General features: G+C 43.3%; 3 protein-coding genes across 6 annotated transcripts; 1 reads left to right on the top strand and 2 right to left on the bottom strand.

Annotated features, from left to right (window-relative positions):
* Positions 1-1,497: 1,497 nt before the first annotated feature.
* Positions 1,498-17,606, bottom strand: mars2 (methionyl-tRNA synthetase 2, mitochondrial). Of its 2 annotated transcripts, none has more exons than XM_023990293.2 (3): positions 17,477-17,606; positions 3,140-3,474; positions 1,498-2,753 (listed from the first exon to the last, which is right to left on the bottom strand). In XM_023990293.2, exons 1-3 carry the CDS (start codon positions 17,502-17,504, stop codon positions 1,560-1,562), a joined length of 1,557 nt encoding a protein of 518 aa, XP_023846061.1. In that variant the 5' UTR covers positions 17,505-17,606; the 3' UTR covers positions 1,498-1,559. The 2 variants fall into 2 exon arrangements, with proteins under 2 accessions (XP_023846061.1, XP_023846060.1); XM_023990292.2 differs by lacking the exon at positions 17,477-17,606 and adding an exon at positions 12,057-12,691.
* A 320-nt stretch (positions 17,607-17,926) lies between these two features.
* zgc:101583 (Mg_trans_NIPA domain-containing protein) lies at positions 17,927-22,306 on the top strand. Of its 3 annotated transcripts, none has more exons than XM_023990294.2 (6): positions 17,927-18,104; positions 19,001-19,139; positions 19,292-19,348; positions 19,743-19,833; positions 20,107-20,267; positions 20,672-22,306. In XM_023990294.2, exons 2-6 carry the CDS (start codon positions 19,001-19,003, stop codon positions 21,334-21,336), a joined length of 1,113 nt encoding a protein of 370 aa, XP_023846062.1. In that variant the 5' UTR covers positions 17,927-18,104; the 3' UTR covers positions 21,337-22,306. The 3 variants fall into 3 exon arrangements, with proteins under 3 accessions (XP_023846062.1, XP_023846064.1, XP_023846065.1); XM_023990296.2 differs by lacking the exon at positions 17,927-18,104 and adding an exon at positions 18,150-18,369; XM_023990297.2 differs by lacking the exon at positions 17,927-18,104 and adding an exon at positions 18,404-18,570.
* Positions 22,307-22,359: 53 nt separating this feature from the next.
* On the bottom strand, positions 22,360-23,700 carry timm8a (translocase of inner mitochondrial membrane 8 homolog A (yeast)). Its single transcript, XM_023990298.2, has 2 exons — positions 23,457-23,700; positions 22,360-23,094 (listed from the first exon to the last, which is right to left on the bottom strand). Exons 1-2 carry the CDS (start codon positions 23,571-23,573, stop codon positions 22,933-22,935), a joined length of 279 nt encoding a protein of 92 aa, XP_023846066.1. The 5' UTR covers positions 23,574-23,700; the 3' UTR covers positions 22,360-22,932.
* Positions 23,701-24,113: the final 413 nt, after the last annotated feature.

The following is a 24,113-nucleotide window of genomic DNA, read 5'->3' as shown; positions in this document are numbered from 1 at the left end:
CTGTATCAGCAGATACTGGAATACTACCAGTGTCCAGTATGTTAGAAAACATTTTCTAGTAGACCAGATCTGTTTGTCAATACTTTCATTTCTGAGATGGCTATTAAGTTCAGGAAGTCAGTTGAGGTGAAAGCTATTAGTGGCTCAGACCATCACCCTACTGTGCCTGGAGAAGTGTTCTGTGAAGTCCGCACTAGGACGAATCTCAAGGCCCTGAAGTCCTGTCTGGACTGTCTAACTTCTTTCTGTGAGACTCACCTGCAGCCGCATCAGATAGCCCCAGCCCTGAAGAGACACAAACTGATCAGTAGAGCTCATCCAGATAGACTCAGAGAGAGAGAGATATGAGACCGTGTGCAGGTCTTCACTGCTCTTGCACACTTCATTGCGAAAAGCCAGGCTGACTACATTGAGGTGATCGAGGAGAAGCAGAAAACAGCAGAGGCAAGCTAGAGCAGCTCTCACATAGTGAGGACCACCTTCACCTCTCCCCATCACTGTGCCCTCTGACACTCATCAAGGACTGGTCTGAGATCAGTGTTCACAGTGAACTGTGTGAGTGGAACCTGAGGAGAGCTTTGTCTCAGCTGGAGGAGATGGCAAGGAAAGCATTTTCTGAACTTGAGGAGAAATTCAATAAAGAGATGGAGAGGTTTTCATACCAATTGTTGTGTCCTGGGAAAGGAGGGCTTTTCCTCAGGGAGATTCTACTATGAGGTACAGGTGGGGGAAGAGTAGGTGGTTTTTAGGAGTAGCGAGAGTCCATCAATAGGAAAATTAGGATAGCACTGTGCCCTGAGAATGGATACTGGACTGTGGGACTGATGTATTAGAATGTGTGTCAGGCCTGTACTAGCCCCTCTCCCCCTCTCCCTAAAAAGAGAAGCCCCAGAAGGTTTGGGTGTTTGTGGATTATGAGGAGGGACAGGTCTCCTATGATGTCGAGGCCAAGTCTCATATCTTCTCTTTCTCTGGCTGCACCTTCACTGAGAAACTCTATCCATTTCTCTACCCAGGTTATCATGGTGGTGAAAACTCTGGCCCGTTGGTCATCTCTCCTGTCACTCAGATTGAACTTTAACCTCTCAGCTGATGGTCATTCTATAGAGGAGATAACAGTGAAAGGAAACGTGTTAGAGGAGATACTGTACTGAACTTGTATGGTCTTTATATGGGAGGTGGGAGAGAAAATAATATGGAACACTTCCAACTTTTTAAAGTAGTGTTAGTTCTGTACCTACAAATGGCAACTTGACTTGATAAAACTACTTCAAATGAAAAGGCTTATTGAACAGTGCTGTCATATAGACCTAGTCTATTTCCTTGACTACACCTACCACTTTGTGTTGATTGGTGGTTGTAGGTAGAACCATTTCATTTCTCTCAACAACCCAAAATAGTTTAACACTATTTGAATATAATAATGATCAATTGTAAACAAAAGCAGCAGTTAGGAAAGCTCAAACAGACAGGAAAAATAATGCATTACACTAGTGACATATTTAATCTAATTTATTTTAACTCATTTTACATGGACAGAAAACATAGAATTTCCATGTTTATGATTTCACTTTAGTGGCTTTCTTAGCCTTCTTGGGCTTTCCCTTCTCTGCATTTGGCCTCTCCAGACGATTAAACAGGACTCCAGTGTCAGGACCCAGTGCTCTGCCCTCGAAGGGGCAGTCCTTTCCCTGATATTTAACCAGGAAGTTCAGAGCAGCCCAGCTCTTCTCCTCTGGCTTCACCCCCAGCCTGGACAGAAGTTTGTCTGCTATCTCTGGCACTATGGGCTGTAGGAGTGTCCCATACATCCTCAGACACTCTAGGGACACGTGGAGGATGGTGTCCAGCCACAGCTGGTCTCTCCCATCCCCACTGCCCAACTTCCATGGTGTGTGCCGCTGGACAAAGCCGTTGGTCTGCCTCACACACCGGTTAATGGCCTCCAGAGCTTTGTACACGTGCACACTCTCGTAGTGCTGTTCCACCACGGCTGGTAGTGCACGTACAGCATCCAGCATGTGATAATCTTCATCCACAGCCCTCCCCTTATGTGATTCAGTCCCTTGACTGGGGAAGGAGTCAGAGCAGAAGTGGGGGTAGACCTGAGCTGGGTTGAGAGAGGGGGCAGTGCAGCGGTTTAGAAGGCCACCCAACGAGTCTGTAAGCTCGGCATTGAGCAGTTTGACCACTTTATCATCGTCATAGTCGCAGTCTGTGTCTGGGACCCCCTGGCGCAGGAGGAAGTACCTCATACCATCTATGGTGAACCTTTGAGACCTCTCCAGGGGGTCCACCACATTCCCTAAGCTTTTAGACATTTTCTTCCCTCCCACTGTCCAATGAGAGTGCACATGTATGGTCTGTGGGAGGGGCAAGTCAGCAGCCAGTAGGAATGCCGGCCAATAGATGGCATGGAATTTGAGAATGTCCTTTCCCACGACATGATGGGCAGCCCTCCACCATTGAGAGTGTGAGTCCGGGTAACCAGCCACAGTGAGGTAGTTGACCAGGGCGTCTAACCACACGTAGATTGTCTGGTCGAGGTCACCAGGAACTGGAATGCCCCACTGGAGGCGGCTTCTCTGGCGGGAGACAGAGAGGTCTGGGAGGTCCTCCTGGAGCCACTGGAGAACTGCGTGGTGGAACCGTTCTGGCTGCACTGCTCTGGGGTTCCCCTCCAGCCACTCCTGCAGCCGGGACCGGAACTCAGACAGACGGAACATGTAGTTCTCCTCCTTCATCCACTCCACCTGCAAAAGACAAACCAGATGATATTTTATGAGAAAAACAATGTATAAAGAGCACTAGAGTAGTAAATAAAGTGTTTATTAAATAATTAAAACCTACTTGAGTCACTGGACCTGAATTTATCTGACACATGATGGATATGATTTTTCCTGTTCTCTTTCAGATTGTGTAGGTGTTACTTCAGAAACATCACGTTTTGAATACAGACACCTTCTACATTTTATCTCACCTTCCTAATCGTTATTACATTTCTTATGCTAGAAAGAGAAGCGTTACATGGCCATACCAAGGAACAACACTCAGTAAATGACATGAATCAATGAGATGTAGTAGTAAACCTTGTTATGATGCGAGCAACAACTGTTTATGAAGTAATCCTTTAGCCTACCTTGTGGCCGCTCTCCAGAGAGATCTTGATCTCCTTCCCTGATGAATCCTTGGCATCTCCCACCTGCGATGGCGTGAGGAAGCTCTCGTCCTGCGTGGAGTACCAGCCTTCATAATTCCCCTTATAGATGAAGCCTTTACTCTGAAGCACGGTCCAGAAGTGCTCCACTGCACAGCGGTGTCTCTCCTCAGTGGTACGGATGTAGTCAGTGTATGAGATGTGACAGCTCTTGAAGAGGTATTTGAATCTCTCAGATACTTTAGTGCAGAAACTTAGAGGATCCTGTCCGGCAGCATTGGCAGCCTGTTGGATTTTGAGTCCGTGCTCATCTGTACCTGAAATGCAAAGATGTTATTTAGATATTATGAATGGAGGAGGTGAGTCTCGAAACTCGGGTCGCCTGTCCCTAAGGTAAATCAAATGACAGTTTAGCAGATGTTATAGAAGGTACAGCGAAATGTGTGTGTTACTAGCTCCTAACAGTGAGGCAAAATGTCAAACAATCATCAAAAACTAGACACAATAAATAACGAATGTCAGAACGAATCCAGTTAACAACCCAAATAACATTACATTTAGATTACTGAAACAATCTATGCGTATATACACCAACAATACATACCTAGAATGATATGTACAGCAGTAGATATATTAGGGAGGCATGTCGAGAATCCAGTGTATAACAGTAACTAATAGCAATGTACAGTAGTAGATATCAGAATGAGGTAAGTGAAGAATACAGTATATGAATACAGTATAAAAAGAAACAGTCCAGTGTTCAATGTCTCTATATACGTYGGACTGCAGCATTGGCTGTGTGTCTGTGCATTTGTGATGCGCGAGTGGGTTTTGGGTCATGAAATATTGTGTGGATGAAGGGCGGGTGGGTTGCAGTCAGATTGAAAAAAAAGAAAATACAGAAGAAAAAAAATACATAAATGTATAATTTCTTTAGGCTACATTGAGGTTTCTATTTCTTTATTTTGGCAGAAGTGAGTAAGCATGCTTCAGTTCGGCTGGCGCCTAGCCTAACAGAGCTCAGCTAGCCGAACGAGTGCTCGCATAGAAAAAAAAGCAGCAATAGTACTGGGTGTCAATTTTGAGACACTGTAGCCTGAATTAATCTAGGGTAACTCAAGAAATGTCATGAATTGACGTTTTTGCATCTGACTAGAATGTTGTGCACTATTTCTCAAGTGAAAAATTGTACATGAGGACAACTCGTCTCTCGTTGAATGAAAACAGGCACTTCATTGAAGAATCCCTAATGTTAACCAATCACCGACGAGTGGGCGTAGACTTCGGCTAACGACTTCGGCTTGCCTCAAGAAAATGTTTTGTGTGCCCGAACAGAGAATTTTTGTGTAGGTAGTTGTGGAAAAATGTAGGGATGTGACAAATAGACAATTTTCTTAATGTTAACTGCCATTTTTTAAAATCAGTTTTCCATAAAAAAATGACCTTTTTATAAAATTCCATGTGAAATCCTATTGCGTGATATGACCACTAGGAGACATTTCCTTACGCTGTCATCACTGGAGTCTCGCCCCACTACTGAACTGACAAGTGTAGTGTTTGTAACACAAGATGGAGGAGAGCCTGTCTCTTGTCAGAGATCACATTCATTTTGGGAGATTGCAAAATATGACCTTTTCATTCGAAACAGGATAAATATATAGTTTCAGGTGATAATAAAACATGTTTTGTTTAGTTACTTTTACCTCAACTTGTTTCTTTAACTTTATTCTCCATTGAAATGCATGTAATCAGGGGCCTCTCTGGGTTCGCGCCCAGGCCCTGTCGCAGCCGGCCGCGACCGGGAGGTCCGTGCAGCGACGCACAATTGGGCTAGCGTCGTCTGGGTTAGGGAGGGTTTGGCCGGTAGGGATATCCTTGTCTCATCGCGCTCCAGCGACTCCTGTGGCGGGCCGGGCGCAGTGCGCGCTAACCAAGGGGGCCAGGTGCACGGTGTTTCCTCCGACACATTGGTGCGGCTGGCTTCCGGGTTGGAGGCGCGCTGTGTTAAGCAGTGCGGCTTGGTTGGGTTGTGCTTCGGCGGACGCGTGGCTTTCGACCTTCGTCTCTCCCGAGCCCGTACGGGAGTTGTAGCGATGAGACAAGATAGTAATTACTAGCGATTGGATACCACGAAAATTGGGGAGAAAAGGGGATAAAATAAAATAATTTAAAAAATGCATGTAATCCATCGCAACGTAACAGAGTGCTTATGGGTAATGTGAACGAGGTTTATGCGTGCATCGATGTGAGTAACACAATTTCAACATTCACCTTTTGCTACTATTTCTGTCAAGCTGTCTACAGATACAGTTCGACGCATACACAATAAATCCAACGAATGCACCGCATAGAACGCGCTGCAAGGCAAACACATCATTCCATTGGAAATTAATGTACAGTGCATTCGGAAAGTTCAGACCCCTTGACTTTTTTCAAATTTTGTTACGTTACAGCCTTATTCTAAAACGGGTTAAATAGTTTTTTCCCCTTCAACCAATACCACATAATGACAAAGCAAAAAAWTTTTTTTTTGATGATATCACATATTCAGGCCCTTACTCAGCACTTTTGGCAGCGATTACAGCCTCAAGTTCTTGGGTATGACGCTACAAGCTTGGCACACCTGTATTTGGGGAGTTTCTCCCATTCTTCTCTGCATATCCTCTCAAGCTCTGTCACGTTGGATGGGGAGTGTCACAGCTATTTTCAGTCCTCCAGAGATGTTCAATCGGGTTCAAGTCCGGGCTCTGGCTGGGCCACTCAAGGACATTCAGACTTGCCCCGAAGCCACTCCTGGGTTGTCTTGGCTGTGTGCTTAGGGTCATTGGCCTGTTGTAAGGTGAACCTTCAACCTAGTCTGAGGTCCTGAGCGCTCCGGAGCAGGTTTTCATCAGGGATCTCTATACTTGGCTGCGTTCATATTTCCTTCAATCCTGACTAGTCTCCCAGTCCCTGCCACTGAAAAACCTCCCCATAGCATGTTGCCACCACCACGCTTCACCGTAGGGATGGTGCCAGGTTTCCTCCAGACACGACGCTTGGCATTCAGGCCAAAGAGTTCAATCTTGGTTTCATCAGACCAGAGAATCTTGTTTCTCATGGTCTGAGTCCTTTAGGTGCCTTTTGGCAAACTCCAAGCGGGCTGTCATGTGCCTTTTACTGAAGAGTGGCTTCCATCGGGCCACTCTACCATAAAAACCTGATGGGTGGAGTGCTGCAGAGAAGGTTCTCCCATCTCCACAGTGGAACTCTAAAGCTCTGTCAGAGTGACCATCGGGATCTTTGTCACCTCCCTGAGCTCTAGGAAGAGTCTTGGCGATTCCAAACTTCTTCCATTTAAGAATGATGGAGGCCACTGTGTTCTTGTGGACCTTCAATGCTGCAGAATTTTTTGGCACCCTTCCCCAAATCTGTACCGACACAATCCTGTCTCGGAGCTCTACGGACAATCCCGTCGACCTTATGGCTTTGTTTTTGCTCTGACATGCACTTTCAACTGTGGGACCTTATATAGACAGGTTGTGTGCCTTTCCAAATATACTCAGTCAGTTAGGAAAGCTAAGGCTAGCTATTTCAAACAGAAATTTGCTTCCTGTAGCACGAATTCCAAAAGATTTTGGGACACTGATGTCCATGGAGAATAAGAGCACCTCCTCCCAGCTGCCCACTGCACTGAGGATAGGAAACACTGTCACCACCGGTAAATCTACGATAATCGACCATTTCAATAAGCATTTTTCTACGGCTGGCCATGCTTCCCACCTGGCTACCCCTACCCCGGCCAACATCTCAGCACCCCCCACAGCAACTTGCCCAAGCCCCCCGCTTCTCCTTCACCCAAATAGTTGATGTTCTGAAAGAGCGTAGAAATCTGGATCCCCAGAAATCAGCTGGGCTAGACAATCTAAACTCTTTCTAAAATTATCCGCCGCAATTGTTGCAACCCCTATTACTAGCCTGTTCAACCGCTCTTTCGTATTGTCTGAGATTCCCAAAGATTGGAAAGCTGCCGCAGTCATCCCTCTCTTCAAAGGGGGTAACACTAGACCCAAACTGCATCCTGCCCTGCCTTTCTGAAATCGTCGAAAGCCAAGTTAACAAACAGAACAAACAGATCACAGACCATTTTGAATCCCACCGTACCTTCTCCACTATGCAATCTGGTTTCCGAGCTGGTCATGGGTGCACCTCAGCCACGCTCAAGGTCCTAAACGATATCATAACCGCCATCGATAAAAGACAGTACTGTGCAGCCGTCTTCATCGACCTGGCCAAGGCTTTCGACACTGTCAATCACCGTATTCTTATCGGCAGACTCAATAGCCTTAGCTTCTCAAATGACTGCCTCGCCTGGTTCAACAACTACTTCTCAGATAGAGTTCAGTGTGTCAAATCGGAGGGCCTGTTGTCCGGACCTCTGGCAGTCTATGGGGGTGCCACAGGGTTCAATTCTCGGGCCGACTCTTTTCTCTCTCTSTGTGTGTGTGTGTGTGTATATAGATCAATGATGTCGCTCTTGCTGCGTGTAATTCTCTGACCCACCTCTACGCAGACGAAACCATTCTGTATACATCTGGCCCTTCTTTGGACACTGTGCTAACAAACCTCCAAATGAGCTTCAACGCCATACAACACTCCTTCCGTGGCCTCCAACTGCTTTTAAATGCTTGTAAAACTAATTGCATGCTCTTCAACCAATTGCTGCCCGTACCCTCCCGCCCGACTAGCATCACTACTCTGGACGGTTTTGACCTAGAATATGTGGACACATACAAATACCTAGGTGCTGGTTAGACTGTAAACTCTCCTTCCAGACTCACATTAAGCATCTCCAATCCAAAATTAAATCTAGAATCGGCTTCCTATTTCACAACAAAGCCCCTTCACTCATGCTGCCAAACATACCCTCGTAAAATTGACTATCCTACCGATCCTTGACGATGTCATTTACAAAATAGCCCCCAACCCTCTACTCAGCAAACTGGATCTAGTCTATCACAGCGCCATCCGTTTTGTCACCAAAGCCCCATATACTACCCACCACTACGACCTGTATGCTCTCGTTGGCTGGCCTCACTACATATCCGTCGCCAAACCCACCGGCTCCAGGTCATCTATAAGTCTTTGCTAGGTAAATCCCCGCCTTCTCTCAGGTCACTGGTCACCATAGCAACACACACCCGTAACACGCGCTCCAGTAGGTATATTGCACTGGTCATCCCCAAAGCAAACACTTCCTTTGGCCGCCTTTCCTTCCAGTTCTCTGCTGCCAATGACTGGAACGAATTGCAAAAATCATTGAAGCTGGAGACGTCTATCTCCCTCTCTAACTTTAAGCATCAGCTGTCAGAGCAGCTCACAGATCACTGTACCTGTACACAGCCAATCTGTAAATAGCACACCCAACGACCTCATCCCCATATTATTACTTACTCTCTTGCACCCCAGTATCTCTACTTGCACGTCATCATCTGCACTTTTATCACTCCAGTATTAATGCTAAATTGTAATTATTTCTCCTCTATGGCCTATTTATTGCCTACCTCCCTACTCTTCTACATTAGCACACACTGTACATATATTTTTCTTTTCTATTGTGTTATTAACTATGTTTTCTTATGTGTAACTCTGTTATTTTTGGTCGCACTGCTTTGCTTTATCTTGGCCAGGTCGCAGTTGTAAATGAGAACTTGTTCTCAACTGGCTAAATAAAGTTGAAATAAGATAAAAATAAAAATCATATCCAATCAATTGAATTTACCACAGGTAGACTCCAATCAAGTTGTAGAAACATCTCAAGTATGATCAATGGAAACAGGATGCACTTGAGCTCAATTTTGATTCTCACTGCAAAGGGTCTGAATACTTATGTAAATGTGATATCAGTTTTTGTAATACATTTCTAATAACCTGTTTTACACTTTGTCACTATGGGGTATTGTGTGTAGATTGAGGGAAAAAAAATATGTAATACATTTTAGAATAAGGCTGTAACGTAACAAAATGTCAAAGTCAAGGGGACTGAATACTTTCCGAATGCACTGTACCTCTGGTGTACCAAAATGCAAGGTGTGATCGAGGTGTTAAGGTTTTGGCCTAACTTTATGCATGCCAATCGCTTTTTGGGGATGGGCAGAAAAAGTCAACCTTGATCCACTGTCTCAAAAAGGATCATGTCTGAGTTTTGGGTTAAATGGAAACTGAAATCTGGACACTGACCTGACTATGTCTATAACCTCTCTGTCTCAATATTAACTCCTGCAAAATTAAAAACATTTCTTGCTGTAAAATTATACACTGAATGTACATTTTGACTAGGGAACAGGAGTGAAGAAATATGATTTCTTCCAGCATTTTGAGAGAACGCAAACGCACAGTTAGGGACCGTCTGTAGAGGTTCCATTTTTTATCAGCATCATAAAAGCTGATAGTATTTCAACCACATAAAATATTCATCCAAGCCAAACTGAAATGTTAACAGAAACATGTTGGGTCATTTTCACAGCTTTGTATTTCCTTACAAATCGGTCAAAAAATCTTCCCATTTTCTTGGAGAGTTATTGCATTTTCCCCCCGGTATCTAAACGTCTTAGAACAGAGATGACAGAACTTTATTGATGTCAACTAGATTGGAGCATTCATTCTATAATTTATGACATTATTCTGGTGAGCAAGAGTTTAGTCTTCTAGGGCAACCAAGGCCATATAAGGGTTTGAGTTTTTGTGAGGACGTAATTTCTAAAAATGGAAAGAAAAAGCTATTTGGAAAACATTAAAAACAAGCAAAAATTAGCCCATCCATTATCACCTCTGCTACTGTAGCTTCATTCACCTCAGTCCATGTACAAACACATAGCCTATTAGCTATACAATGTTATACCCTTGAAAGGAGGGAAATATGAGAAATGATTCCCACTGACACGTAGTATCAGCGACTGTTCAATCAGTTGTAATGATGAATTGCATAAAACCATCTCTTTACATAGATCTCTTTTCTTACCTGCTGCTCCCTCTAGGGACATTCATATGTTATATATATATATATATTTTTTTTTACATCATCATTTTTATTTCACTTGGTCCCCTCAGTGATCATGCTGCCCACCCTATGGTCACCCCCCCACAACAGTCTTCACTCTGCCGCCACCCCAATGAACATTTATTTATTCATCACTGCTACAGTTATGTATATAGTGCTATTTATATTGTTTTTTTATTACCATTTTCATTATTTTATTTCTCTTAGTCCTGCATGTTGGAGCTCAGAGCCTAAGATTTTCACTGTACCCTGCAATCACACCTGAAACCCTGTGCATGTGACTATAGAGCCCCACAGTAGAGGTGTCATAATACCAGTGGAGGCTTCATAATTATGGCCGGAACGGAGCAAATGGAATGGCATCATTCACCTGGAAATCAAATAAAATATATTGATACTTCACCTTGTCCGAGATAGATTTACATGGTTATCAAAACTTCACAATAGGGTAAGCCTAGACAAAACACAGCCCTTATTTTAAGTGTTTCTAAAATCTCCTATGGGAAAAATTTATGATGGAAAAACAATTGGAACCATTTTTTCTGTTTGACCGCTAGGTTTATGGGTATTATGACTCATACTGTGGTACTCTACTAAAACACTGTCTCAAATGACAGATTTTGTATTCCTAGGCACACATCAACATCATCATCCCAGAAACACTAGACCTACTCCAATTTGCATACCGCCCAACAGATCCACAGATGATGCAGTCTCTACTGCACTCCACACTGCCCTTTCCCACCTGGACAAAGAACACCTATGTGAGAATGCTATTCATTGACTACAGCTCAGCGTTCAACACCATAGTGCCCTCAAAGCTCATCAATATGCTAAAGACCCTGGAACTAAACCCCTCCATCTGCAACTGGATCCTGGATTTCCTGACGGGCCGCCGCCAGATGGTAAGGGTAGGTAACAACACATCTGCCACTCTGATCCTCAACACTGGGGCCCCTCAGGGGTGCGTGCTCAGCCCCCTCCTGTACTCCTTGTTCACTCATGACTGCACGGCCAGGCACGACTCCAACACCATCATTAAATTTGTTGATGACCGACAACAACGACGAGACAGCCTATAGGGAGGATGTCAGAGACCTGGCCGTGTGGTGCCAGTACAACAACCTCTCCCTCAACGTGGTCAAGACAAAGGAGATGATTGTGGGCTACAGTAAAAAGAGGACTGAGCACGCCCCCATTCTCATCGACGGGGCTGCAGTGGAGCAGGTTGAGAGCTTCAAGTTCCTTGGTGTCCACATCACCAACAAACTAACATGGTCCAAGCACACCATGACAGTGTGCAGAGGGTCCCTGGTTCGAGCACAGGTAGGGGCGGGGAGAGGGACGGAATCTATACTGTTACATGTGACACAGTGCTGTAAAGCTTTTGACCCCCATGCGGATGAGGGAATGCTCCCTCTCTGTCTCCTGTAGTCCACAATCAGATCCTTTGGTATTTTTACGTTAAGGAAGAGGTTATTTTTCTGGCATCACTCCGCCAGGGCTCTAACTTCCTCCCTCTAGGCTCGTCATTGTTGATAATCAGGCACCCCTGATTATCATGTCATCAGTAAACTTTATGATTGAGTTGGAGTCGTGTGTAGCCACGCAGTCATAGGTAAACGGAGTACAGGAGGGGGCTGGGCACAAACCCCTGGCGGGCCCGTGTTGAGGATCAGTGTGGCGGAGGTGTTGTTGCATACCCTCACCATCTGGGGTCTGCCCCTCGAGGACGGGCTAGGTAAGCGTGTTAACCAATGCTTCAATAGGGATATTTCACTTAACTTATAAACAAGGGCAACTACAATGTTACCACAATGTTAATCAATCCACATTGATTTGCATGTGTTTTTCACTCACCTGTGACAAACCTGGAGTTGAACCCCTGTAGAAGCTTGTATCTGTGCAGGTAGTCAGCAGTAACAGCCGAGTACAAGTGTCCAATATGAGGGGCAGCATTCACATAGAAGATAGGGGTGGTGATATAATAGTTCCGGTCTTCTGTCGGGATATCCGTGCCCAGGCGTCTCACCATGAGCCTTTTGCAATTCCATTTTGAGGATAATGGGGAAGGAGAAACTGCACATCTTGTAGCATGGCTGAATGACCATCTCTGTGCAACCTTGCAGTTTCTGATAACGGAGAGGTACGTCTTCATCATGGGACAACAGGCAAATGTTGACAGCGTCCACAAACTATGACTGTGAGGTTATGACGGACCATATGACTAACGTTACCAACTCAGCGGTGGTATTGCGGTCCATCGTAAATGGCAACAGTGATATCCTCATCCTGTGTTAATTCATTTCTAAAAGCCCATGAGTCGTAGAGATAAGTAACGACACCAGAAATTTCAAAACAGTTTAAGTATTTTGAGTAATTCTGGTAATTGTTTGTTTTTATAGAAATATAATTCCGTAGAGGACTCCACTTTGCAAATCTTTATGAAAGCCACGTTTGTTTCCCTGCCAAGGTTAGATCTTCTTCCGTTTGCTGCAACGTAAATGCGGATTAATCCAATCACAGTGCACAACAGACTAATACCGCCCCTTTCTACAGGGAGCAACCAATCCGATCAGCAGGAAAGATGCACGTGACATTGGGCCAATTCGTTTTACATTGCCCGATGCCCCGGTTTAGTTTGGTTTGCTTACTTTCAACCATTCCATGGGTAAAAAAAATCTCCACTCGCCCGAGGCACCGGGCCTTGTAAAACGAGTGCTATGCGTGATCCTTGGGACGAAACCACAGATGCGTAAATGTGAAGCCTCCGGTTGGCGTTTCCACTCACTATCAAATATGGTGATGAGAGGAAGCCCAGTGGCCGCCAGTGGGCGAAGATGGGGCGAGATGGATTTTGGCCAACATTCTGATAATTTTCTCAACGATTAAACATTTGATCTCAATACAGTTTCCTGAACAGAGTTTCACTTATTTCACAATTATTTAACCAGGTAGGCAAGTTGAGAACAAGTTGTCATTTACAACTGCGACCTGGCCAAGATAAAGCAAAGCAGTGCGACCAAAAATAACAGTTACACATAAACAAACGTACAGTTCTGAACCGAGTGCACTAAGTTTTGTAGACTTCACACTTTGCCAAAGTGTTTTAAAAATCGCGTTGTTTGGAAGTGCAAGGGCGAATTGAGTTATTGCACATGCGCACTTCACATTCCCGGACGGAACTCCGCAAATACATGCTAGAACGCGCCAATGCTCGTGCTTGGCTCTGCCCACTATGATTAATTTGCTCCCATTGGAATGACACCAAAACGATTTTCTCTGTCACATACTCAGTCACAACACACGTGCCTGGCTGCAAAAGTGCATTGTGAGTGACGTCAGTAGCAGGCGCTCAGTTTTTGCACAGGCAGCAGCAGGCCAGCAGCAATTTCAGCAAATTAAAAATCATTGTTGGCTGACTGCAGCAGCAGTAGTATGCGTTCGACGAGACAAACCCAATGAATATAGTTGGTCACAAATGTTTGATCTTGAACAGAACTTACATCAATCAACATGTCTCAATCAAAATTGTACAGCCAGAAGTACAGAAAAGAGTGGGCATCTGTACCTGAATTTAAAGGGTGGCTGAAGCCAGTAATTGGGGATGATTGTCGGGCATACTGTGCGTACTGCAAATCAGATATGCTTGAAAAAATGTATGACATCAAAAAACATAGTGCTACAGCAAAGCATATAAATAAATCAAAACCGTACAACCCCACAACGCAGTCTACATTACCACAGTTGGTTAAAAAAGTGGATAACTGCAAAAGCGCAGAAGCTACTATGGCAATGGCCACTGCAGAGCATTGTTCGCTGCTAGCATGCGACCATTTAGGTATGGCTTGCAAAGCTGCCTTTTCAGATTCTGTGGCAGCAACAAACTTCCAAGTGCACAGAAATTATTAGGGGAGTACTGGCTCCTTATTATCTCAAAAGGGTAACATCAGATGTGGGGGATGAGAAGTTCAGTCTCCTTTTGGATGAGTCCACTGATGTCAGTGTCTCGAAATACCTGTGTGTGGTGATTCGGTATTTCAGTGCTAAAAAAAGAACAGTTGTGTCCATATTTCTCGGGCTGGTTGAATTGGAGGGCGGCGATGCCAGATCAATAGCACAGGCGGTAGTTGAGTTTCTTGAGAAGTGTAACCTTAAAAAAGAGAATCTTCTCATTGCCCAATTTGTTACTCATCCGCTGTGTGTGCCAGTCTTTACAATTGGCTGTCTGTGCAGCATACAAAGAAACCATCCCTGGGAGTGTTGAGTACTTAAATCAGGGAAACCTACAACTGGTTTTCCATTTCCCCAAAACGGCACGAGGCGTACAAAGCTGTGTATGCCACCATTAATTGTGGCCAGAAACCCCTGCAGATCACCAAAGTGTGTGCCACACGTTGGCTATCGATTGAGCCTGCGGTAACTCGTATATTGAGCCAGTGGGAAGAACTGAAACTCCACTTTGAGTTGACCAAGGCCAGTGAGCGTTGCTACATGGCGGATGTGCTCCACGCCATGTACAAGACCAACTATGTCTACCTGACATTCTTGAAATCAATCCTGTCTGATGTACAAGTTGCAGTGCAGTCATTTGAGGGAGAGCAAACAGATTCTGTCAAGCTTTTGGACAATCTGGTACGACTCTTAACATCAATTTGCAGCAGAGTAGTCAACCCTATGGCAAAAATTGATGTCCTGAAGGATGCCATTGATGGACATCTCAGTCCCTTCGGTACCTTTTCGAGAGCACGGTGTACCAACTCAGTCTTGCGCCAGAGGACAAAAAGGTAATTCGGAGACAGTGCATCAACTACATTGTTGCTTTAAGCAAGGAGCTGCAAGCAAGGCTCCCAGACAACCTAGAAAACTTGCGAAACATGGCCTTGTTCAGCGTTAAGGAAACGCTAAAGCACAATAAAGGCACCACTGAAATTATTAAAGTATCTGAGCTACTGGGATACCAGCCCCAAACAATTGATAAAATAGTTTCCCAATAGAGAAACATCCATCTGTTTAGGTGGGACTCAACTGAAAATACAGTCGAGATTTGGAGTGAAGTCAATAACTACACGGACTCTTCCGGGTCAAATCCATTTGAAGAACTGTGCAAAGCTGCACTCGCTGCCCTTTCCTTGCCACACTCAAATGCGGAGGTTGAACGGCTGTTCAGCCAAATGAGTGTGGTCAAGTCAAAGTTAAGAAGTAGAATGTCACTGCACATTCTCAAATCCATACTCCTGGTGCGGTATGGACTGAAGTGGCTGGTGATACCTGTTACCAGCATAAACTACCAAGTGAAGTTCTGCAGCAGTTTGGCACCACACAGCTTTAAGGCCACTCCATCCTCTACTGCCGGTTCCAGCTCTGTGACAATGCAGTTGCACAGTGAAGATGAAGAGGATTTCCTTGCCAATCTATGATTCATCATATTTACAGTACGTATGCAAGGAGTGGACTTTCTGGAACTGGCGGAGACACACAGCTGATGGTGGCAGTGTGTACTGCAGTGTGTGCGAAAACAGTGGCAATATCTCGAGGAAACCATTGAGCAGCTAGCCAGCCAAGCTGCACAACAACCTGGAGAGCTGGAGAGAGATGCCTAGCGCACAAATCATTATTTGAGTTAAGTTGCTTGTTCAATAAGATAGCATTTATACCTTATTAGCCTGTACCTGTAATTGTTGATCAGTTAGGTAGCATGTTAACTAACTACCAATACACTGCTTAAAACTATAATGTTCAGAATGTGTAGGTTTACTAGTTAAAAAGAAAATAAATAAAATGTAATTGTTCAATAATGTGTAATTGTTCAATAATTCAATGTGTTGTGTTTAAAAATAAAAATGTGATCATATAAAAATGTGTTGTGTTTATATTACTTTTACAAATAAAAATATATAATAAACAAACAAAACTAAACTAACAAATGTCAAATCCTATTTTTTGCCGAGATGGCCAGTCAATTTGAGTAACGTTATTGTGTATTCTACGTAATGACACAGTTTTACGTTATTACGTAATGACGTCATCCCAACATCATTTAGCAACTTTTAGCAACAAATCGACCTGCCTCTAGCAACTTTCCCTGAAAATTTGTTGGCAACACTGGAAACGACAGGCTGTGGTCTAGGGTTAGTTCTAAAAAAATATTTGCCCTAACCTTAATAACCCTTATCCTAACCCAGGGTTTTCCAAACTCAGTCCTCGTGACACCAAGTGGTGCACATTTCATTAGCTACCCTAGCACAAGTGTGGGCCAGAGACAGGGAGAAACTAAGTCCTACCTGCCAGCCCCATTGCTCTTAAAAAAGATAATATATTCTAATGACGTTCTTCTCAATGTACTCTAAACTAATTTCCAGTATCCCCTTCTCTTATTCAACTGCACCTGCCATCTCTGCACCATCAACATCCCCACTTCTAAGTGCTTGTTTAGCCAGTACATCAACTGCCTCATTCCCCTCCACATGGGCTGGGACCCAAGTAAAGCTTATCTGTATTCCCATCTGTCTAATCCTGCCATGGGTTTGTAGCACCTCATCTGTGACATGACCTAAAGGACTGGAGACTCATTAACGCTGCACATGAATCAGAGCAAATAACTACTCTGTCTGGCTTGACTTTCTCCACCCACTGCAAGGTCAACAGTATGGCCATCAGCTATGCCGTAGATGGCTCCCGAGTGGCACAGTAGTCTAAAGCACTGCCTCTCTGTGCTAGAGGTGTCACTACAGACCCTGGTTCGATTCCAGGCTGTATCACAACCAGCCATGATTGGGAGTCCCATAGGGCGGTACACAATTGGCCCAGCGTCATCCAGTTTAGGGTTTGGCCAGGTTAGGCCATCATTGTAAGTCGCTCTGGATAAGAGCGTCTGCTAAATGACTTAAATGTAAATGTAAAATTGTAAAATAAGAATTTGTTCTTAACCGACTTGCCCAGTTAAATAAATATATATATTTTTAAATACAGCCAGATTATCTGTAATACATTTCCTGACTTCCACCCCAAATTCCTGCACTACAAATGCTGACCTAGTACATCCTGTCCTTGGATCTTTTGAACCATCTGTATAAATGGCCACAAAATCATGATACAAAGTATCATCTCTTAAACAAATCAGATGGATCAACACCCTCACTATCTTTCTGTAGTCTCTCCAACACTTCTAGATCAACTACTGGAGGCGGGAGTAGCCATGGTGGATTTACAGGAATAGCTACCGTTGGACTAAACTCCCTTCCATACAGTCCCATCTCCTTCACCTGGGTATTACCCACCCAACGTTTGTGTTCTGTCTTCGGTCATGTTCCAGCATGCCTGTAAAATCCCTTTTGTAGGATGAGACACCCCATGTCCCTGTAGGTTAACCCAATAATTAATTGCCAACTGCTGTCTCCTAATCTACAATGGCATGTCACCCATCTCCACCTGTAGTGCAGCCACTGGGGTGATTCAAATAACCAACTAATCATCAAGCTTTGCACATTTGAATCAGCTGTGTAGTGTTAAAGCAAAAACCAAAACGTGTACCCCTTGTGAAACGCTGTCCGAACTCTTACTTTAACCATTTTATATGTCAAGTTTAATGTCGTAGGGATATACCAAGGATCCCGAATAGAACAGACCCGTGTAAAACGAACTCGCCCATTTCTGTCTCTGATATTTCCCACATAAACTCCCATTTGCTTGTTAATTTGAGTTTTTATAAAGTCAGTTGATGTAAATGAAAAATGATTGTGGAGAGTTCGTAAACGTTAGCCAGATATGGTATGAAACAAATATAGCTATAATACATATACATATTTGACACGCTCACTGACACTGCACGAGGAAGTACAGTATCCATTCTGGGCGGACTCCAGCAGTCAGCTGCTTCTTTTCAGATCGAATGGGTTGAAAGCAAAGGTGAGCTCAAAGTACATTTTAGGATGTGTACTATACTAGCCTTTCGTGTTCACGGGAATGTTGTGTGCAAACAAGAAAATAGAATAGCAAGTCAGCTATACAGCCCAATCTGTGTTGTAGAAACGTTTCTCTTCTGCCTGGCTTGCTTACTTCAAAAGTTAGCTGGCTAACGTTAGGTAGCTGGCTAGCTAGGCTAATAGCCCCGCTACATTGCTTTGCCAGTCAGCTACATCTTATGACCTCTGTTCATAATGAGTAATTACAGGTAAAAAATACGTTATTCAGATGATTCAGGCAGGAGATAATTCTGCTAATACTATCTCACCGCATAAATCTGATCAAATGTGTAACGTTAGTAGACATCGTCACGTGATTAAAAAGTTAGCTAGCTGGCAAAAATAAGACTAGCAGCTGAAGGAAATATTAAGGCTTAAGTCAACACCCTGAATTGAACTGTAAAAGCTAAGTAAGTGGTCGTTACTGTAATTTCAATGAATGTCCATAGGCATTGCATCTTGTCTCATTTATAGATCCTCATGAGCATATTAGTTTATCATAACTCAAGGTTTAAATTCAGACATTGTTTGTAAAAAGTTGCGTTTTGTTAACAAACCCAAACACTATATAGCTTCTAAATATGCCTATGATCTAATCCATAGTTGCATCTACAAATTTGAGAATTGTCCAGCCCCGTTCCTCAGCTGTATTGCGAACCCGTTGTGCCAGGGCTGCGGGATTGAACAACGAATACATTTATTGTCTTTAGGGTTAGTTAGGTGTTTAGGTTAAAATACATTAACAGTAGTAAACATGGTTAGAGAACCGCCATCCAGAACCTTTCAAAATCTGCTATCTGTGTACTCTGCATTATTATCAAATCTGGTGGTGATTTTCAGATGGATATCGGAACAAACCGCACTGACTTCTACATTGGCCTCTCTCTTGCCATGAGCTCGAGCATCTTCATTGGAGGAAGCTTCATCCTTAAGAAGAAAGGTCTTTTGCGATTGTCCAGCAAGGGGTTTATGCGAGCAGGTATTACCACCATCATACATTAACTTAATCTTAACTTTAGCTACGTTGGGCCATTGAAAGTATGCTTACTGAATAAAACCTTAATAAACACTTGTATTATTAGTATAGTAGGCCCTATCTGTATGATCATACATTTTATTTGTATTTATTAGGTCAGGGGGGATATGCTTACCTCAAGGAATGGCTATGGTGGGCAGGACTAATATCAAGTAAGTGTAGAAAAATCTGTCACCTGATCACAATTGTTCTTTATTTTAAAATACCAATTTAGCATTACTGAACTTTAGCATATGGTACAGTAGGGTAAACCTTGTTGTAACAGTCCACATTGACCTTTCCCTGTTAACATTGTGGTCTTTGTTTTCAAAGAGAAAGGGAGGCTGTTGTGGGTTTGGTATTTTTGCTGGTAGTCTTTTGTGATGACGCAACGACCCACATTGTCGTATTGAAATCTTTGAAGTACATATTCTTCAGAAGATCACATTTGCACATGTAGGCTGAATGGGAGCATAGTTATCAAAACTCACCTCCCCTTACAATCACAGTATCATGTGCATCGTCCCATGTCATTGTTGCATACTAATGCTGGTTTCTGTGTTTCAGTGGGAGCTGGGGAAGCAGCTAACTTTGCCGCTTACGCTTTTGCCCCTGCCACATTGGTAACACCACTGGGAGCAATGAGTGTTCTTGTGAGGTAAATGGCTGATTACTGAACTTCAGCTTGTGCTTTGATCGGTACTAAGTTCCTCACACCTCATCCCATGAACTGTTAAGATAAGCGTGAGGTGACATTCTGTTTCAAAATGTAATAATCCATTTGCAAAGAGCTAGTTCTAGGATATTTTCCAAACACGTATTTGGGCCTAAAGACAGTCAGACCTTATTGCATGCCATTAAAATGAAGATCGCTACAGAAAAAAAATCTGTTCATTTTGACTAGACAAACTTATTTGCCTGCTTCCTGCAGTGCTGTGCTGTCCTCATACTTCCTGAATGAGCGGTTGAATGTTCACGGGAAGATGGGCTGCTTGCTGTGCATCCTGGGTTCCACTGTCATGGTCATCCATGCCCCTCAGGAGGAGGAGGTGGCCTCCCTTACTGCCATGGCTGAGAAGCTCCAAGACCCAGGTACTGTAACTGACATCATGGGTCCACATATGAGAAGCTCCAAGACCCAGGTAGTGTAACTGACATCATGGGTCCAGATATACACAAACACTTTCCTATAATATCATCTTGCATCCCAAATAACTACTCATTAAGTGATTTTAAGGTTAAAAAATATGTGCAGTGCCTTTAGGCCAATCCCCTTGAATGCACTGATAATGTTTTTGACCAAGTTGAGAAACGTATTACTTCAATCATACCAATGTCTCACACATTGACCTATGCTGAATCACTCAGCAGCTGTTCAGAGCCACTGATTCCAAAAAGCATTGGCTTGTTAATAAGTAAAAATGCAAGAATCTCACCTATTGTATCATGCTCTTACAATGTACTCATTCAAATGTTCCGACTGCGATGTCTCCCAGGATTCATAGTGTTCGCCGTGTCTGTCGTGGCGAGCAGCTTGATCCTCATCTTCCTGGTCGCCCCGCGCTACGGCCAGAAAAACGTGCTGGTTTACATCCTGATCTGCTCCGTGATTGGCTCCCTGTCAGTGTCCTGCGTCAAGGGCCTGGGCATCGGCATTAAGGAGCTGTTCGCTGGCACTGCTGTCCTAAAGGAACCCCTGTTCTGGTGTCTACTCATCTGCCTGGTGATCTGCGTCAGCATCCAGATCAGCTATCTCAATAAAGCCTTGGACATTTACAACACGTCCATTGTCACGCCCATCTATTACGTGTTCTTCACCACCTCTGTAATGGCATGTTCAGCTATCCTCTTCAAGGAGTGGCTGAGCATGAGCACGGACGGAGCTGTGGGGACAGTCAGTGGGTTCCTCACAATTATCTTGGGTATCTTCCTCCTTCATGCGTTTAAAGATCTCACATTCAGTTGGGACTCGCTGCCACTGTACCTGAGGAAGGGACCTCATGGATCCCCTTGGGGCCAGCAGGCCTACGTGGCCCTGCCCAGCCAGGAGAGCCAGGCAGAGGGGCCAGTGGAGGGGAAGCTGGCCAGAGAGGGGAACTCAAAGGGCAGCTACTCACCAGAGGGCTCAATGAGGAGGAACAATAGCTTTGTCACCACTTAGCACTTGGGATCAATTTAGTTTTTAATTCAGTATGATTGAAGCTCAATTCATGACTCTGAAAACAATGGGCAATTTTGAATTCCTTAATTGAATTTCAGCTAATTTCCTGAATCGAAAACTGAATTGACTCCAACCCTATTTAGCACGAAGGCCAAATGTTTAGAGATCAATTTCCCAATGCCAGTTTTACATTTCTGTTTATTTGATATTTAACCACCTGCGTAGACAAGTGGAAAACATGTTTACTAAATATTGTCTTACAATGCAATAGCCACTGTAAGGATAGTTTGCCTAATTATCATGCACTGCAATCCAGTGAGCACATTGCATTTCTATACTGGCAAATGTACAGTATGTCTAGAGATTAGCAAAGTCCAACAGAATTTTATTTTACTTCATGGTACACCTAAACCATTCAACTGGTTGAAAGTATTAGTCCTACAGGTTTCCCCTTAATCCGAAAGGTTTCTACTGTATAAAAAAAGCTGGTGTACATACACTTAATATCTAATAATGGACAGTGATAATTGAATGTATTGATTTTAGTTCAGATCCACTAGTTTTGATATGAACCGACTAGTGCCTTCTGTTTTTTACTGACTGAACTGTAACTTATTGATAGGCCTGTCTTATTCCTTTGTTTTAATGTTACTTTAAAAATGCAAGACCTACTGTGAGTCAAGGTAATGCAGCTTTTACCTTTTGTGTACTTGCTTCAATCATCTCTTTCAAAGTTAGTGATTGTTCAATATTCACAATCTGAGTGTGAAGTTACTGTAATGTAATACCTCAATTGAATTTATTGATCATGTATATGAACATCAGTATTAACTGAGGCACTTTCCTTGAAATAGCCTCTTTTGAAACACATTCCTACTACTGCATGTGCCAAACTTAATGTATTTCTTAATCATTGATTTATAACATACTGCTCATTCTTTTAGTATGTGAATAAACAACCTTTTATACAGCAAGACCCTAATACTTGGACCACACACTATTCAAAATGCCAATGACAAAGCAGGCAATAAGATTTTTGTTTATTGCATATATACAATGGAACACTTGTTTCAGCCATAGATCGTGCCCTTTTCCCAACAAGACATTGTTCGTACTCTGACTTGGTACTGAATGCAGTGAGTTTTTGTGGCTTTCCGACGCGGTGTCAAATTGAATGTCCCAGATTTTTGGCTCTTTGTTTCTGCCCCAGGACAACCTCTACAGCTGGGTAAGCTTGTCATAAAAGCATACTAATTAAGTTCTCCCATCTCAGTTTCCATATGATTGACATGCAACAGGCTCATTCAATGTACTACAGTTTCAGAAACACCAACAATATGAAGATATTAGCTAGCTACCAACCAGAATTGTTACTACTGCACTTAATCTCATGTCCCGCTAGGCGAGAGAGGACTTGGCTAGGTGACATGATACAAGGTGCAAAACCGAGGCACTTATCAAAACGACTTGTTTCTTCCCCACCTGGTTATTGGACAGTGTTCTCATTGCACCATATAGAAAGCTGGCATTGCTGTAAAACAACTTGATTGGCTGTTCAGCGTCTTGACAGTCTATCCAGTGGAGGTTGTTGCTAGACTATTCAGACATGGATTCTGAGAAGGAGCCCTTACTCCTCTGTGTTTGTTCGAGTCTGTTCAGGATGAATTGGCTTGTGTCAATGAAGCGCTCTACACAGTTCACAAAGCAGATCTCTGTCCGGGAGTCCAGCTTGGGCCCAGGTTTGTCCATGCATTTCTCCTGTAAGGAAACAGAGTAGACGGGTGCTCAATCATTGAGTGGAAGACATTGCATCGTGCATGAGTAATTTGTTCACATCTCAAACACTATTTTAGGCGAGTACCCTACATGTGGTTGATTGTGTAGGAGCTTCATTCAGGAGCGTCGTTATTGTAGCTCGTTAGCTTAATGCAGCAAACGTTTGCACTTAGCCACAAATACTGGCATTACAAGTTAGCTAGTACAATAAAGAAGCCTACATGTCCAATGTATCACTGGCAAACTATGTACATTTTTATGTGTACTTGATCGCCAGATGTTCAAGTAGCTAGCTACAGTAGCTCACCTAGCTAGCAAGTTGTCATTGCAGAAGCGTTTCTTACCCAACACACTTCAGTCATCTGATGGACCAACTGCTGAAACCTTTGTTTTTGGGACTCGATTTCGATGAATTGCTGAAGCTGAGGGTCTGCTGTGGCTCCTTGGTTTTCCATGTTCATGCACAAATCGCTTATAAATTAGACAGAAATGTACAATTATTTGATAATTGTAAACGATTGACTGCAGTTCCTGACCTTCACGTGTGTGAATCGGCTTGCGCATCACAGGAAACGGAAGAGTGCTGGACCAATCAGAAAGTGCGCCACTAAGAACAGTAAATTCCATTGGATGTGGGGACATGCTACAGTCACCAAAACATTTTGTTATCAAGCTTTATCGACTTTATCCATATTGTCATTATATGCAATATGTTTCTCTAAGATACCGAGGCTCAGACACTGGAAGGTAGGCTACTGTTCTTTCTCAATCATTTAATGAAAGAACATAGCTACATTTTCAGTTGATAAAGGGTATTTCTTCTTACTATACATTTCAGTGGCTAGACATAGAAAAGAAACATGAACTCTTACAGAAACAGATAGGCCTGTATGTATATATGTATGTATATATATATGATTGAATGCAGTTCACCAATGATAGTAATAAAATAAAACATACAAAATAAATAAGGGAAAACTTTTCATATCTAGCATGTTCTC

This window comes from Salvelinus sp. IW2-2015, linkage group LG6.2 (assembly GCF_002910315.2).
Source record: "Salvelinus sp. IW2-2015 linkage group LG6.2, ASM291031v2, whole genome shotgun sequence".
Taxonomy (NCBI): domain Eukaryota; kingdom Metazoa; phylum Chordata; class Actinopteri; order Salmoniformes; family Salmonidae; genus Salvelinus; species Salvelinus sp. IW2-2015.
The sequence above is the reverse complement of the archived record's forward strand: the minus strand, read 5'-3'. Positions and strand labels throughout refer to the sequence as shown.